The following is a 16833-nucleotide window of genomic DNA, read 5'->3' on the forward strand; positions in this document are numbered from 1 at the left end:
ACCCCTACGCCATAAGAGGACTCATGAACGCAGAAGATAACCTGAATTCGATTTCAGCTCAATAATCACGTGGTCCTTTTTCGCAAAGTGCACCTCTTTCGGAAGAATTAGATGCCCATCCAAACACAACATTTTCTATTGATATCCAATGCCTAGCCCGAGAGCGCATTATTTTTTAGATATGGAAGTAGCACACAACACTAGCCAGCAACTGTGCTGGCTAAGGTTGCTATTGTGTTGGCTTCCAATGGGTCGCGACGTTCTCAAACGACCGGTTACGGAACATTAGTCCGTTGCTCGATAAATACTTGTTTTTAATTATGAATCGTGGTTTACGGCTAACCAGCCGAGTGGGAGTTTAACAACTATTATATGTAATGTTAAGCTTTTCGGTAGTTGTTAAACTTTTACTCGGCGTTTTTGATTTTTTTTTGTAACTTTTTCGCAAAAACTTCACATCAATTTGTCCATTTAATCCAATTGCAAAGTATATGTAATGTTTAGCTTTTCGGTGATTGTTAAACTTCCACTCGGCTGATTTGCCGTAAACCACGATTCATAATTAAAAACAAGGAATATTTTATTGGTAATATTTCATTGCTAAAGTCACTCAGAATTATATTTTACACGACTATAAGTAAATAACCCATCTATAACGTTTGTCTTTCTTCGATAACTATCGCACCAGTTTAAAAAAAAAAATCGATCACGTGGCTTAAAATAGCGCAAGACAGTATCATCTTCCCAGACGAGAGAGTCACGCGAGAGCGCCAAAATGCTCAACCTCGCTCTCTGCTACGCATCGATAAATCCCGCCACTCGCTTTGACAGCTTGGCCTGCTGTGTGTTCTGGTCCTACTGGCGTGATGCGTATCAAGCGCAACCAACACCAACACTGCCATCAGCAACCATTCGCATAATCAAAACACGCAAATCTTACGTGCTCGAAACAGGGCCAATTTTCCGGGAAATACGGAGGAAATATCAGCTTTTTTCGGCTCCAGTGAAAGCGGGACCATGAACAGTATCGGTGAAAATTGTACCGAGTTGAAAAAGAAGTACGATTCGTGCTTCAATCAGTGGTTTTCCGAACGCTTTCTGAAGGGCGATGCCGACGATTCGGTGTGTGCACCTCTGTTCCAAGTGTACCAACAGTGCGTGAAGGTAATTCGGGGTGGTTGTTTGGTGGGTTTAGCTGGTGAAATTTGTGCGGTGTGTGGTTTTAGTTAAGAATCATTCAGTTTAGTTGTTTAAATTGAGAATATTGATTAATGGTTATCTGGTCATGTAAATTTGACAGATCATTGGTCTGATTTGTTATGTCATCAGAAAGCATGGTCCGATATCGATAGATGTGTGAGTGATGTGAACTATGGGCCAGTAACAAAAAATTACAAAAAAAGTCCAAGTAGAATGCAGAGCTACTTGGACACTTCCATGATTCGCAGATGTCTCAGAATCCTGACCATTAAAAAACATGGCGTCTTCTGCAAAGCAGTTTCATAAGCCAAGGACAATATTGCTGTTTGCATTTGAGGTGCAAATCTTCACCAAGTGTGCTCCAAATGCGGTAAAACAAAACAATCAAAGGACACCTAGCAACGATTATCTAAATCGCCGCCGACCTAGCAAGAAAAATCTATCTATGACATCGCATTACTTGAGGGAAATCTTACCGCGTTTGGTGTTCCCGCATTTGATATTTGCGTTTCAAACGCACATAGCAATATAATTATCTAGCTTATTCTTACAAATATTTTCGATTTGATCTAAAATGCTTCTTAGTCACTCTAAACACGGCATTTTCATACATACCTAAATTTGAATAAATAATTATTGTTGGATGCCTGTTGTTCGTTATGAAAGTCCTTGAAATATCGTCACGAATTTTTGATTTCTTGCCCATAGTGGTGGGTGGTAAAAAGGCGAGTGGATGGCTGAGAATCAAACATTCAAAGCAGTGTTGCCAGCATAAAATTTAAACATATCACCATCCGATCCGATCGTTACAGGATGCCATGAAGGCCCACCAGATCGAGTTTAAGGAGATCGAAAGCGACTACCTGGGTTCCGAGAAGGAGCAAAAAGTTCCTCCCAAGAACGGCGGTTCCAGCTGACCCTGATCTGTGTCGCTCGGCAGCATCACCACTGGCCATTGAAACGATACGACACTCGCTACGGCAACACGACTGACAGCACGAGAGAAGACGTATGACTATGATGAAATCAAATCAATTCCCCACAAACATTTGAAGTTGGTGGTGCTACGCACGAAATGGTTGCGAGTGATAATTATATGCACCGTTCGTTGCCACAGCTAAGCTCGGAAGCAGTGCGTTCCGACTCAATTTTTTTTATCAACGTTCCTTTAGTTTTTTGTAATTTTCAAGAATGTGAAGAAACGGTGCACTACAGAGCCACTCTGTCTAGTCGAAAGCAAAAAGGTATGATAATAAAAGTGTAAGTTTTAGTGAATCAAAGCAAAAATGAAAATAAAATCAATAAGTTAGAAGAATAGCCACTGTGTCATTTGGAGTTGTTCAACGGCTTTAATGAAATATTTTCTTAAGTATGCTTGTTCTATTAATGTACAGATTAATTAGCTCCGTAGGAGTGACAAATATATCAATCATTCATTACGGCAGATGCGTTTTATTGCATGAATATCACAGATCAGAACTTGTTCTAGTCTTATCAAATTGTTGATCATTTTTATTAAATATGTATGTTAAGATATTATGTTTTCTTTATATTTTACGAAATTTCTAGAAATATATTAAAAGCTCTGACTTAGACATTGTTTTTCTAACTTCTTGAGTTTCAAAGTTTTTATTTTTTATTTTCTGATTTTATAACTGTTTGATTGTTTAATTTTGTGTTTCTATTATTTACTGATCCCGATTCTAATGTGGAATTTGATTGAGATTGAGGAACTTAAGCTACGAAAGCTTTCTTCTACAATTTTTGGAAGCTCTCTCAAAAAGCTGTTTAAGATTTCTACCAGAAGCCAGCTAAATTTTGCATAATTTAAAAGTTTGTTGAGTCTTTTCACACAAACTGGTAAATTTTCTTTTTTTCACTTTTGTATATTACTTCACCAATTCGGTCCAATTCTGGTTTCTTTTGACCATCTTATCCCCTTTTCCCTTAGCTCCGGAATACGTTTGTTTGAAGTGCTTAGATGCTGCCTTCATATCCACTCTACAGTTGATCTGCAACAACAACGCTACTCACTACTTTACTGAACGTCAACAATTAATCCATTAAATTAAAATCATTGTATTTCGTAGCCTCGGCCAAAACGCGAGCTTTACGTTTCCTCGCAACTAAACATAGATTATTAAGAAGCAAATATTTGTACAACAAAATTCAATTGAAATCGGTTTCGTTATGCTAGTGGCGCTTGAGCCTGCTGAATAATAATCGTTCAAGCAACGGAAAAGCTATCTCAGAAGCTTTTGCAGCTTCCTTTCAGAAGCTTGTGAAGCTTCCTTTCACAAGCAACAAAAACAAAAGCTTCTTTTCACAAGCTTGTGAAGCTTCCTTCAAGTAACTTGTGAAGTTTCCTTTCAGAACCTCGTAAGCTTCTTTCCAGAAGCTTGTAGAGCTTCCTTCCAGAAGCTTGCGAAGCTTCCTTCCAGAAGCTTGCGAATCTGCATTCCAATAGCTTGCGAAGTTTCCTTCCACAAGATTGTGAAGCTTCTTGTAAATAGTTGTTGATGCTTTCTTTGAGAAACTTATGAAGCCTCATTTCAGAAGCTTGTGAAGCTATCTTCAAGAAGCTTGCGAAGCTGTCTTTCAGAAGCTTGTGAAGCTTCCTTCCAGAAGATTGTGAAGCTCCCTTTCAGAACCTTCTGAAGCTTCCTTCCAGAAGCTTGTAGAGCTTCCTTCCAGAAGCTTGTAGAGCTTCCTTACAGAAGCTTGTGAAGCTCCTTCCAGAAGCTTGTGAAACTTTCTTCTATAAGCTTATGAAGCTTCCTTCCTGAAGCTTTCGAAGCTTTATTCCAGAAGCTGGCGAAGCTTCCTATCATAGGCTCGTGAAGCTTCCCTTAAGAAGTTTTTGAAGCTTCCTTCGAAAAGATTGTGAAGCTTTCGTCTAGAAACTTGCGAAGCTTTCTTCCGTAAGCTTGCGAAGTCTTTCAAAAGCTTTTGAAGCTTTCTTCCAGAAGCTTGTGAAGTCTCCTTTCAGATGCTTGTAAAGCTTCCTTCAAGAAGCTTGCAAAGCTTCCTTCCATAAGCTTGCGAAGCTGTCATTCAGAAGCTTGTGAAGCTTCCTTCCAGAAGCTTGTGAAGCTCCCTTTCAGAACCTCGTGAAGCTTCTTTCCAGAAGCTTGTAGAGCTTCCTTACAGAAGCTTGTGAAGCTCCTTCCAGAAACTTGTGAAGCTTTCTTCCATAAGCTCGTGAAGCTTCCTTCCTGAAGCTTTCGAAGCTTTATTCCAGAAGCTCGCGAAGCTTTCTATCATAAGCTTGTGAAGCTTCCTTTAAGAAGTTTTTGAAGCTTCCTTCGAGAAGATTGTGAAGCTTTTTTTAAGAAATTTGCGAAGCTTCTTTCCAGAAGCTTGTGAAGCTTGCGAAGCTGTCTTTCAGATGCTTGTGAAGCTTTCTTCCAGAAGCTTGTGAAGCTTCCTTCAAGAAGCTTGCGAAGCTTTCTTCCATAAGCTTGCGAAGCTGTCGTTCAGAAGCTTGTGAAGCTTCCTTCCAGAAGCTTGTGAAGCTCCCTTTCAGAACCTCGTGAAGCTTCTTCCAGAAGCTTGTAGAGCTTCCTTACAGAAGCTTGTAAAGCTCCTTCCAGAAGCTTGTGAAGCTTTCTTCCATAAGCTTGTGAAGCTTTCTTCCATAAGCTTGTGAAGCTTCCTTCCAGAAGCTTTCGAAGCTTTATTCCAGAAGCTGGCGAAGCTTCCTATCATAAGCTTGTGAAGCTTTCTTCAAGAAGTTTTTGAAGCTTCCTTCGAAAAGATTGTGAAGCTTTCTTCCAGAAGCTTGCGAAGCTTCCTTCCATAAGTTTGCGAAGCTGTCATTCAGAAGCTTGTGAAGCTTCCTTCCAGAAGCTCATGAAGCTCCCTTTCAGAACCTCGTGAAGCTTCTTTCCAGAAGCTTGTAGAGCTTCCTTAAAGAAGCTTGTGAAGCTTCCTTCAAGAAGCTTGTGAAGCTTTCTTCCATAAGCTTGTGAAGCTTCCTTCTTGAAACTTTCGAAGCTTCCTTCCAGAAGCTCACGAAGCTTTTTATCATAAGCTTTTGAAGCTTCCTTTAAGAAGTTTTTGATGCTTCCTTTGAGAAGATTGTGAAGCTTCCATCCTGAAGCTTTCGAAGCTTTATTCCAGAAGCTGACGAAGCTTCCTATCATAAGCTTGCAAAGCTTCATTTAAGAAGATTTTGAAGTTTCTTTCGTGAAGATTGTGAAGCTTCCCTTAAGAAGTTTGCGAAGCTTCTTTCCAGAAGCTTGTGAAGCTTTCTTCCAGAAGCTTGCGAAGCTTCCTTCCATAAGCTTGCGAAGCTGTCTTTCAGAAGCTTGTGAAGTTTCCTTCTTGAAACTTTCGAAGCTTTATTCCAGAAGCTGGCGAAGCTTCCTATCATAAGCTTGTGAAGCTTCCTTTTAGAAGTTTTTGAAGCTTCCTATCATAAGCTTGTGAAGCTTCCATTTAGAAGTTTTTGAAGCTTCCTTCGAGAAGATTGTGAAGCTTTCTTTAGGAAGTTTGCGAAGTTTCTTTCCAGAAGCTTGTGAAGCTTTCTTCCAGAAGCTTGCGAAGCTTCCTTCCTGAAGCTTGCGAAGCTGTCTTTCAGAAGCTTGTGAAGCTTTCTTCCAGAAGCTTGTGAAGTTTCCTTTCAGATGCTTGTGAAGCTTCCTTCAAGAAGCTTGCGAAGGTTCCTTCCATAAGCTTGCGAAGCTGTCATTCAGAAGCTTGTGAAGCTTCCTTCCAGAAGCTTGTGAAGCTCCCTTTCCAGAAGCTTGTAGAGCTTCCTTACAGAAGCTTGTGAAGCTCCTTCCAGGAGCTTGTGAAGCTTTCTTCCATAAGCTCGTGAAGCTTCCTTCCTGAAGCTTTTGAAGCTTTATTCCTGAAGCTCGCGAAGCTTTCTATCATAAGCTTGTGAAGCTTCCTTTAAGAAATTTTTGAAGCTTCCTTCGAGAAGATTGTGAAGCTTTCTTTAAGAAGCTTGCGAAGCTTCATTCCGGAAGCTTGTAAAGCTTTCTTCCAGAAGCTTGTGAACCTTCCTTCAAGAAGCTTATGAAGTTTCCTTTCAGATGCTTGTGAAGCTTCCTTCAAGAAGAATGCTTCCAGAAGCTTCTAAAGCTTGTGAAACTCTCTTCCAGAAGCTCGTGATGCTTCCTTCTAGAAGCTTGTGAAGATTTCTTACAGAAGCTTACGAAGTTGTCGTCGAGAAGCTTGAGAAGCTTCTTTCTAGAAACTTGTGCAGCTTCCTTCCAGAAGCTCGTGAAACTTATTTCCATATTTGAGAAGCTTTTTCCCAGAAGTTTTCAACATTATTTTTTCAGAAGCTTGATACACTTCCTTCCAGAAGCTTGCAGCTTTTCCTTCTAGAAGCTTGTGAAGCTTCCTTCCAGAAGCTTGTGAAGATTGCTTACAGAAGCTTGCGAGGTTCTTGTCTTCTTGTCTTCTTGTCTTCTTGTCTTCTTGTCTTCTTGTCTTCTTGTCTTCTTGTCTTCTTGTCTTCTTGTCTTCTTGTCTTCTTGTCTTCTTGTCTTCTTGTCTTCTTGTCTTCTTGTCTTCTTGTCTTCTTGTCTTCTTGTCTTCTTGTCTTCTTGTCTTCTTGTCTTCTTGTCTTCTTGTCTTCTTGTCTTCTTGTCTTCTTGTCTTCTTGTCTTCTTGTCTTCTTGTCTTCTTGTCTTTTGTCTCTTGTCTTCTTGTCTTCTTGTCTTCTTGTCTTCTTGTCTTCTTGTCTTCTTGTCTTCTTGTCTTCTTGTCTTCTTGTCTTCTTGTCTTCTTGTCTTTTTTTCTCCTTGTCTTCTTGTCTAGTGAAAAGCTAAAACTAAAGTGAAATTTAAAGGCAAACTCACCTTCAATCAAGATCACTATCGAGCTGAAATTTGATATGCAAACTAAATTATTCAGAACTATAATTCTATTCATAAGTTTGGTTTTACCATTTTTGCTTATCCAAGACAATCATTCGCTCTGAATGAACGTTTCGCATGTGGGTGGTTGGGAAAGTGTCTTTACCTTCTTCGTCCCCTGGCATCGCTCAAGTGAAATCTCATCCTTAACCACCCAATTCACAATCACGTCGATCCGTCGCGACGGTGCAGCTTGGATGAAGAAGCAAGGTAGCGCAGATAAACCGACAGCAGTATATTTACGACCATTTTGATAAATATTTTATGAACTGTAGATATCAATCATCGCTGTCGCAATTCTATTACATGCTTCCCGGCTCGGTTTCCTCAACTTCGGGTGCTAATCTAGTAGGCATGAATCTTGTCCTGTGGAATGGATGGGGCACGGTAGACACAACAAGGTAGGCTATTCCCACGTGTAAACAACGATTTTCCATCAAAACATGTGTCGTCATTCCTATCTTCAAGCACGAGGCCTTGAGGATAGTAAAGGAGAGCAGGCCTAGCTTTCTTTTGCACTCGTTCGAGTTTGCGATAGGAATGACGTCACTGCCAAGTGTCATTTTTCGGAGTATAATACCTTGCTTCTTTTTACCGTGGGATGGGGTTTTTCGCAGTTGACAGAATATTCATTTCCCGACGCCCACCCAGACTCCTTAGATGCGAAGCAGGCAGGTGGATTTGGATTCCTTTTCATCGCAGTCATCGACGTCGTCTTCGTCACGTGTGTAGACACATTCGCCATGGAAGGGACGGAAGCCGAAGAATGTGAATATGAATATTTGTCCCATTCCGCAGACGAGTTCGAATGAGGAACAATCTTCGAGCGAAAGAGCGGTACCGCACACAGTTGCTCTTTGGATTTATTATTCCAATGAATGAATAATTAATTCTCGGTTATAATTTAATTCACCTCGGAAAATTTCATCCTACGGCGGGTGACAGGATGAAAAGAAAAGTACTCTCCGCAACTCTGTTTGTCCAGATGTCTGACATCGGGACAGCACAATTTCTGTGATTCGTGGTATGCTTATCTCAGGGGCTTCCAATCGAATGGAACAGAAAACCAAGCCTTCAGTGAGGAAAATTCAATGAAGCAGAAATGTATTTTTAGAAACTTTGTAGGAAAACGCAATCCTGCGTCAATAAATCGACCCTGTTGCAAACTTGAAAAAATATTCATTTCAATTTCGTTTGGTGCTTAGCTAGATTTAAATTTACATTAATAAAATATTTGTGATTCCTAGCATAGACTCAAATGATCAGAATCGTTTTCTTCGCAAATATTCCTGCATAAGTGGTTGAGAATCACATGTACCGGCCTGTGGGAAGTAAACCCAAACGTCCCAAGAGAAACATTATGAAATTGCCATTCGTGGAATCACTTGGTTCAGAGATTAAGTGCCTACCAAGTCATAAGTTTATCCGCCTCAGTCTTTCTAGATGATGTTTTCCGATGAAAACGGCTCGTTCCAATTTATCTTACCTTAACCGCATGGCATCTGAAAACTTGTGAAGAAAACCGGGGCGAACTGGGCTAGCGGCTATGATTGTTTGCATTGGGAACCGATTTCACCGAATCCGTATCCTTATGGTGAAGAGAAAATGAATGTCGCGTTGTCAAGTTCGACCGACTGCGAAAGAACGGAAAGTTGCGATGTTTACCAAACAATCCAACTTCGAGCTCCGCTGGTGGGAACTTGACCGCGAAATTGATGGTATGATGAAGTGTGCTTTAGTTTAGATTCAATGGAAAAATCTCGTTTGTTCTTTTCGTTAAGTTTCACGTTCAAGATGGAATCTAATTCGGAAGTTTTCAAAGAAAATTCCTAATTCGGAAGTTTTCAAAGAAAAATAAACTTTGTGGAAAAACCCAGTTTCAGCGTAATATTTGAAATGATACTTATAAAGGAATTTAAAAAAAAAACTTGTTTTTGACACATTGAAATTCAAACCACCTGTCAAGAACGTCATAACCTTCGAAAGCTCTCCGCGGGGCACAACCGGCTTATCATCATCACCGAGATTGCTTTTCGCCTATCAGATCGTTAGTCTAATTTAAGGGAAGCCACTTTCCGATAAGCTTTTCCCCGGGGGACTCAACACAAACGCCATCGCAGCCCCCTATAGCCGATTATCGGCATTGTTTCGGTGTAGTACTTTCAATCGACCCTTGAAGCCAATCGCCATTGAAAGCTCCTAATAGCTCCTGTTGTTGGCAGAAGAAGAACCTGAAGGCTGATGGGTACCGACTCGTAAATATTTACGTGCCAATCATTAAGCTCGGATCCCAGAAACAGAGCTCCTGCTGCTTCTTAGCATAATCAACCGTCAGCGATAATCTTTTAAATGGTTCATAACGTTAGACCCATTAATGGCTGCGCTCGATGCCTCGTAAAAAATACATGCCTTGCGCGCCGAAGATCCAATTGAGGTAAAACATCCCCGGAGCGTGTAACAAGGCTATGGAGATTCGTTTTAATGGGATATGGAGTTCGATTTGGAAAATTTGTTTACATTGAATGCTATGATAGGCAAATTTCGAGCACTTACTAAATAGCTCCTAACATGCTTGACGATTTGCTGTTCTGTGTTAAATTGACTATAAAAGCATTGTGTGCTATTCATAAGAAAAACTCTTAAGGAAAATTTCTTCTTTACATCGTAGCTCAGCAATCCATACACGTGAAACGCTAATTGATGTAGCAAACATGAAGATTTTAATAGCAATTGCATAATTTTACGTCGAAATCTTCTGCTAACCCATGGGAAATCTTCTGGAAAAGTAGCATCCAGCTGCAAGAAAAGAAGCTTTCCAGCTTTTGAAAGAGATGCTTTCCAGCTGCTAGAAGAGAGGCTATCTGGCTACTATTGTTATTGTTAATGCTATGTGTGAGAAAATATAGATGTTTGCATTGTTCTTTTTCTTCTTCTTGGCATTACGTACTCACTGGGACAGAGCCTGCTTCTCAGCTTAGTGTTCTTATGAGCACTTCCACAGTTATTAACTGAGAGCTTTCTTTGCCAAAGTTGACATTTTCGCATTCGTATATCGTGTGGCAGGTACGATGATACTCTATGCCCAGGGAAGTCAAGGAACTTTCCATTACGAAAAGTTCCTGGATTAACCGGGATTCGAACCCTTCAGCATGGCTTTGCTTTGTAGCCGCGGACTCTAACCACTCGGCTAAGGAAGACTCCGCATTGTAATAATACTTAAAAAACCGTTCTACCTATTGCAAAAACCGGAATCTATTTTCTATTGCAACGTCATCTCGATAAACTACTGATGATGTACTACTAACTCATTACCAGTTATTGAAAAGTAAAAGTTCAAATGCCTATTTGCTGAACAAATTTACAAACTAAAACACTATGTCATGGCCTATGGCACTGCAGTAAAATTATCGCAAAGTTATCCATCACCTCTATCACAATACTGGCAGCTACCATCATACATACATAGATCCCATAGATGCCTGGACACATGTGAGTGAAAATTAATAATCACTCTCACCCGGTCGCTGTAAAAATAGAGCATCAAAACTAAATAAACACCCCACAGACCGAGCCGAATCGAATTGTGCAGCCATTCGGACGGGGATAATCGCCGATGAGCATCGGGCACCGGATAATCGACCCCCAGCCTCGGTCCTAGACCCGTGCTGAAATCGAATATTGATTTTAAATATTTGCTTTATAAACACTTAATTTTGATTTTGCTATCGAGCGAGCCACGGGGGTGGTTGGTCATGAACGAGATAGAGACCATGAGGGGGTTCCAGGTGCGGATCAATATACTACCGTGCAAAATTTTCGGGACATCCCTTAAAAATCTTACAATGAGCCATTTTACGTAGCTGGTCAAATGACAGGAGGCCTAGAAGAATTCAATCATCGTCATCAGTTTTCGCGATGATGATGGTTGATGACTGTGCGCGTTTCTATCGTAGCTTTTCATCCAGGCGAAAACATAAATGGAGAAAAATTATAAAAATATTTCTGATCACAAAAGTGTTTTTTTATGTGCAATATGGGTAACAAAGATGTAGCTGATACACAGTGGCGCGGGAAGTGGGTAGGACATGCACTACGCACAAAAACACCTGGGTAGGACAGTCAAAGGATTGTCCTACCCACGATTCAACAAAAACTAGCAGAAGAAAATTAAATTAAACTACTAATCATCTGCTCAATATACACACAAGCTTGATCAACGTTGTACTTATTCTCATGGAAAATGGAAGAAAAAGTATTTTTCATGGCATTCTCATGCCTAGTAAAGCGTGATATTGTTTGTGCATGACCTCTAAAAGTTCTGGCTCGTGAGAAGTCTCATTTGTTCTTCTCATTGCTATGGTTAAATCCTGTGAAGCTTAACATAATAATTGCTACAAGAAACTTCTTTAACTGTTAGAAAACAAATGGAGCAATCCTCTGTCGCATTTCTGAACGAATCAATGGATGGTTTCTCAATGATATCTACATCCAACCCTGTATATGTTCTGGGAAAAATGGCCGTGAGCTTACTTGGAAGTAGTTCTTGAGAAGTTTCTGGAACATCTATGAAGAATTATCAGATGATAATTGAAGAATATTTGGATGGAGTAATGGATTAATCTAATACCAGTCGTATCGAATTACACACAGCACGGGTATGATGGTGCTAACGATTTCTGAACGTACGCTCACTCTTTATATAATTTATCGAAGAATTGCTGAATCTCTTGACGATTCCTATAGAACTTACAGTGACTCAATCTCATTTTCGTACGGGGCACTGTTTTCATATCAAGTGGGTATAAATCTATTAAATGGTGCATGGAGTTCGATATACTTTATCAATAATGAAGGTTATAGATGTCATCTATTGTTTGGCAATGACAAACTGTATTCATTTGCTTAAATCTTTGGAATAATGGAAAAGTATTGAGATTGTGTCTATAATTGACCCAATTCCATATTCGCACACCTAACAAAAAAGAAATATACAGCATTCAAAACTAATTTTTAATGGACTAGATGAGTACTTAAGCTCTTCGTTGTGTTGTTCAGATGCAGTAGAATACATTTGGAAAATTTAAAAGCGGACATATTTGAAACTTAAGTAAATTTAAGAAAAATACCAGTTTTCCCATGTTTTTTGCTAAAATATTCGGTAAGTCAAACAATAAATTGCATTTTTTTCAACATCACTTCCTTAAGAATGATAACTGCGTATATTGCACAAGTTTCAAAAAATTATAATCAGTTTTAGAGTAGCTAGGAGTGGATATCGACAACTTATACTTTTGAATCTTAGGTAGTATAATATTTATAACAAATCCAAAACCAAAAATTTTAGTGAATTTCTTTATGTTTGGCTCCCAAATGTATATACATAATCCATAGTTAATGTTCCTATCAAAACATTGCGTAATTATCATTTTTCATTTACATTTTACTACCAAACATGATTATAGAGATTTAAAGAATAAATATTATTGCCATAACCGCAACACAAACGTTTTTAAAAATGATGAAAACAACAGGATATATTCTATTAAATAGTATATCAATGCTCTATGTTCATTCAAGTTATTTTGTATTTGTCTTATAAAATCAATAAATTGCAAAATAGGGTGCTATTTTGAATAAAATTTGAATATTATTTCAAAGATAATTGAATATTACGATGACATCAATTATGTGGAGGTATGTACAGCGTAGTTTAAGGTACTTTATTGTAAAACGAAGTTCGTAGTTCAAATTATTTTAACAGACAAATTCAAAATTAACATTTACCTGTTGTTTACAATGAAAATTTGGTTTACATTTATTAAAAATATCATTTTAGAAGAGTTTTGAACTTATGGCACAACAATTTTCTGAACTCAAAAGGGATAAAAACTGTTTATGATTTCTGTAAACTATATACAGTGATACCCCCATGAGTCGATGTTCCATGACTCGATATCGACTCATGGAACCATACAAAATTTCATGGTTACTATGATGGTCCCTAGAAGCAGCTTTCCAAAGGATTGCTGTTCCATGACTCGATATTTCCATGAGTCGATGGCCCCTTCAATATCGACTCATGGAGGTTTCACTGTATATTTCAACTAAATTTCTATCAGAGCTTACGAATATAATCTATAGATTAGATCCAATGACAAAAATAAACGTTATTGTTCGAATTATAGGATTTAATAGCAAAAATCATTGGAAAACTGGAATTTCTCATAACTTTACCTAAATTTCATACATGTCCACTAATAAATTCTCCAAATGTATTTCACTACATCTGAACATCATAATAAAGCATTTCAGTAATTAAATAGATGTTTCGGATAGAGTAAAGAAAATCGCTACACGTCTCGATAGCAGCAACAGCAGCTTCAAAGCTGTAATTAAATTGTAAATTCAGTTCGGGGGCTATCATATAAATCTTGCAACTTACATTTTCGTGTACTCCTCTCTACCGAAACTCTTTAACCGATTCGTAGTTATCGAATAGTGTGTATAACCTAATAAAACTATCAATGAGCCAGTATTCTTTACAAATTCAATAGTTCTGCATGACTTACTTTTAGATCCAAAGTTTCAATCTTTTTATAATTCACTACTAACGGTGCCGTACTATTAGGATTAGCCTATTATTAAGAAATTAAGTAATAGATAATTAATTTGTAGCAATTAAGTAGGATAATAAATTTACCAGAAAGCAAATAATAATAAATTCTTGCTAATCGAACCAAAATTGACTTTCGCTCACTCAAGCTTTAGCATTACATCGCACTTTTCTCATATTTTTGTCCCATCTGACGTCAACCTTTCTCCGTCTACGCCTTCCATCGCCAGCCGTCAATCGGACAGCTGCGGGTGATACGGAACTCACCAAACGTTACTGAACGCTGCTGCCCTGTGGTTCTTTAACATTCCCCCACCCGTGAAGTTCCGGGGAACCTGCATCAACACACGACTTCCGGTTTGCCTGTACGTCCAGTACTGCCAACTTAACAGCAGGCCTCGTTAACAATCCGTCTTTGGTTCGAACTACTGCCCTCCTGGTCTGTCCGTCCTTCCCCTTCATTACTTCAATGATCCGTCCTCGTAGCCATCCGTTTCGTTTGGTATCATCCACTACGAGCACTACATCTCCGGTTTCTAACGGTTTTATCGGGTGGAACCACTTTGTTCGCCTTGTCAAAGTTGGTAAGTACTCCCGCACCCATCGCCTCCAGAACAGATCCACCAAGTATTGTGAGAGTTTCCAGCTGTCCCGCAATGTAGATCCTTCTATTGTTAATGATGACCTCGGTTGAACCACTCCCGTCATCCCGTAGAGAAGGAAATGGTTCGGTGTTAAAACCTCTTGATCTGCGTCATCGAGTGGAACGTAGGTGAGCGGTCGAGAGTTAATGATTGCTTCAGCTTCTAACACCACCGTCTCAAGCACTTCGTCACTTGGATGATGTGGATGATCTGCTATAGCCGCCATTGCAGTTTTGACGGAGCGTACCATACGCTCCCAGCATCCTCCCATGTGAGGTGCAGAGGGTGGATTGAAATGCCACGAAGTCCTTGCATTGGTGAATGTTACCGCACAGTCCTCGTGAAGGGCTTGAATCTGTTCACACAGCAGATTGTTGGCACCCCTGAAACAGGTACCATTGTCGGAGTAGAATGCTGATGGAGATCCTCTTCGACTAACAAAACGACGAATTGCCATCACGCAGGATTGGGTCGACAGACTATATACGATTTCCATGTGTACTGCACGTATAGTGAGGCACGTGAATAACGCAGCCCACCGCTTCACTAAGCTGCGACCCTGTTTGACGAATATAGGGCCGAAATAGTCCACACCAGTATAGCTGAACGCTCGAATGTGCGGAGTTAGTCGTACGGCTGGAAGCGGGGCCATCATGGGTGACCTCGGAATAGCTTTATTAATTTTGCAACGCTGGCATTCTCTGGCAACCCGTTTGATGATTGAACGTAGTTGGGGAATCCTGAAGAGCTGTCGAACTTCGTTGAAAACTGTATTATTGTTACCATGCAGAAAGCGTCGGTGGTAACTATCAACCAGTAGACGAGTCATACCATGGTCTTTCGGCAAAATGACTGGATATTTCGTCTCGAACGAAGCGGTTGGTGCAGCTGAAATTCTGCTGTTCATTCTAATTACACCTGCATCATCCATGAACGGCGACTCTTGATACAGCTTACTGTTCCTTTCCAGATGCATTGCAGGTTCATTCGGATGCTGCATATTATAATTCAGCACGCTATACTCGTCCGGGAAAGCTTGAAACTGTGTCTGTCGCCACAAAAGACTTTCTGCCTGCAACAGGTCGTCACTCGTTAGCTGTCCATTGCTTCTCTGATCGCGAAACTTCTTTGCAGCGCGACAAACGTACGCAGCCGTCCGTAGCAAACGATTCCAATTGGAGAACCTGTTGACATCAATGAGCGGCTGAGGCAATTTCCGATGAAGGTGATAGACTGCACGCAACTCTTCATCCGTGTAGCACTGCTTCTGCGCCTGTTTCGGCCACTCGGATTTGGACTGGTGAAGGAAAGGCTCACCCACGTACCAACGATTGTTCGGTTGAAAGTCTGGACCACTGCCCCATTTTGTGGCAACGTCCGCCACATTTTGCTTTGAAGGAACGTGGTACCATTCGTCGACGTTTGAGCTGTTGAGAATTTCGCCAACTCGAAATGCCACGTATGGATGATAGCGGCGGCTGTCGGATTTAATCCACGCAAGTGCCGTCGTGGAGTCCGTCCAGAAGAATCGCTCCTCAACGTTGAGATTCAGTGCTGTATTAATGGTTTCCATCAAACGACACCCGATTATGCAAGCCTGCAGTTCAAGCCGAGGAATAGAAAGCGGTTTCACTGGGGCCACTTTCGTTTTCGCCGCGACAAGCGCGCAGTGGACAACTCCGTTTTGCACTATACGAAGATACGCTGCACACGCATAAGCTTGCTCGCTTGCGTCGACGAATACGTGTAACTGGATATTTGCACGCATGCTGCTGCCGGTTGTACCAAAGAAACATCGTGGGACTTCCACTTCCCGTAACCGCTCCAGCAAACGTATCCAGTCTTGCCACATTTTATACAGCTCGGGGGAAATTTCTTCGTCCCATTCTGTCCCGCTCCTCCAGATATGTTGCATCAATATCTTGCCGTGGACGACAAAGTGGGCGATGAATCCATAAGGATCGAAAAGTGACATTACCAGTCGTAGCACTTGTCGCTTTGTTGGTAGAGCTCGCTGCGACAGAAACTGTTTAAGATCATCTTTCAGTACCACGTCGAAGGTAAACAAGTCCTCGGTCGGCTTCCATACCATGCCAAGCACACGCTCGACCTTTCCTGAGCCATCTAGATCGAGCGACTTTTTCTGCAGACTGTTTTGTTCTCCTAACTGGTGCAGGACATCGGGAGAGTTCGATATAAAGTTTCGAATTTCGAAACCACCTTGACTGTGTACGTGCTGCACCTCTTTCACTAGCTGCACAGCTTCTTCCACGGAATCTACACTATCGAGGTAATCGTCAACATAGTGAGCTTTGATGATCGCCTCTGCTGCTCTCGGGTACTTCGTTTCAAACTCCCGGGCGTTCTTGTTCTTAACGAACTGAGACGAACAGGGAGAGCACGTTGCGCCAAACGTAGCCACGTCCATCACGTAGATCTGGGGTGTTTCATCTTGGCGCTCACGGAACAAGAATCTTTGGTATTGCTTGTCCTGCGAAATTAT

At 40.6% G+C, this 16833-nt stretch overlaps 1 protein-coding gene across 1 annotated transcript; it reads left to right on the forward strand.

Annotated features, from left to right (window-relative positions):
• Window positions 1-854: 854 nt before the first annotated feature.
• Window positions 855-2644, forward strand: LOC5572371 (TP53-regulated inhibitor of apoptosis 1). The gene is made up of 2 exons (XM_001660279.2): window positions 855-1164; window positions 2013-2644. The coding sequence occupies exons 1-2, from the start codon at window positions 1018-1020 to the stop codon at window positions 2115-2117; spliced, it is 252 nt and encodes an 83-aa protein (XP_001660329.1). The 5' UTR covers window positions 855-1017; the 3' UTR covers window positions 2118-2644.
• Window positions 2645-16833: the final 14189 nt, after the last annotated feature.

Source organism: Aedes aegypti, chromosome 1, assembly GCF_002204515.2.
Source record: "Aedes aegypti strain LVP_AGWG chromosome 1, AaegL5.0 Primary Assembly, whole genome shotgun sequence".
In the NCBI taxonomy this organism is placed as follows: domain Eukaryota; kingdom Metazoa; phylum Arthropoda; class Insecta; order Diptera; family Culicidae; genus Aedes; species Aedes aegypti.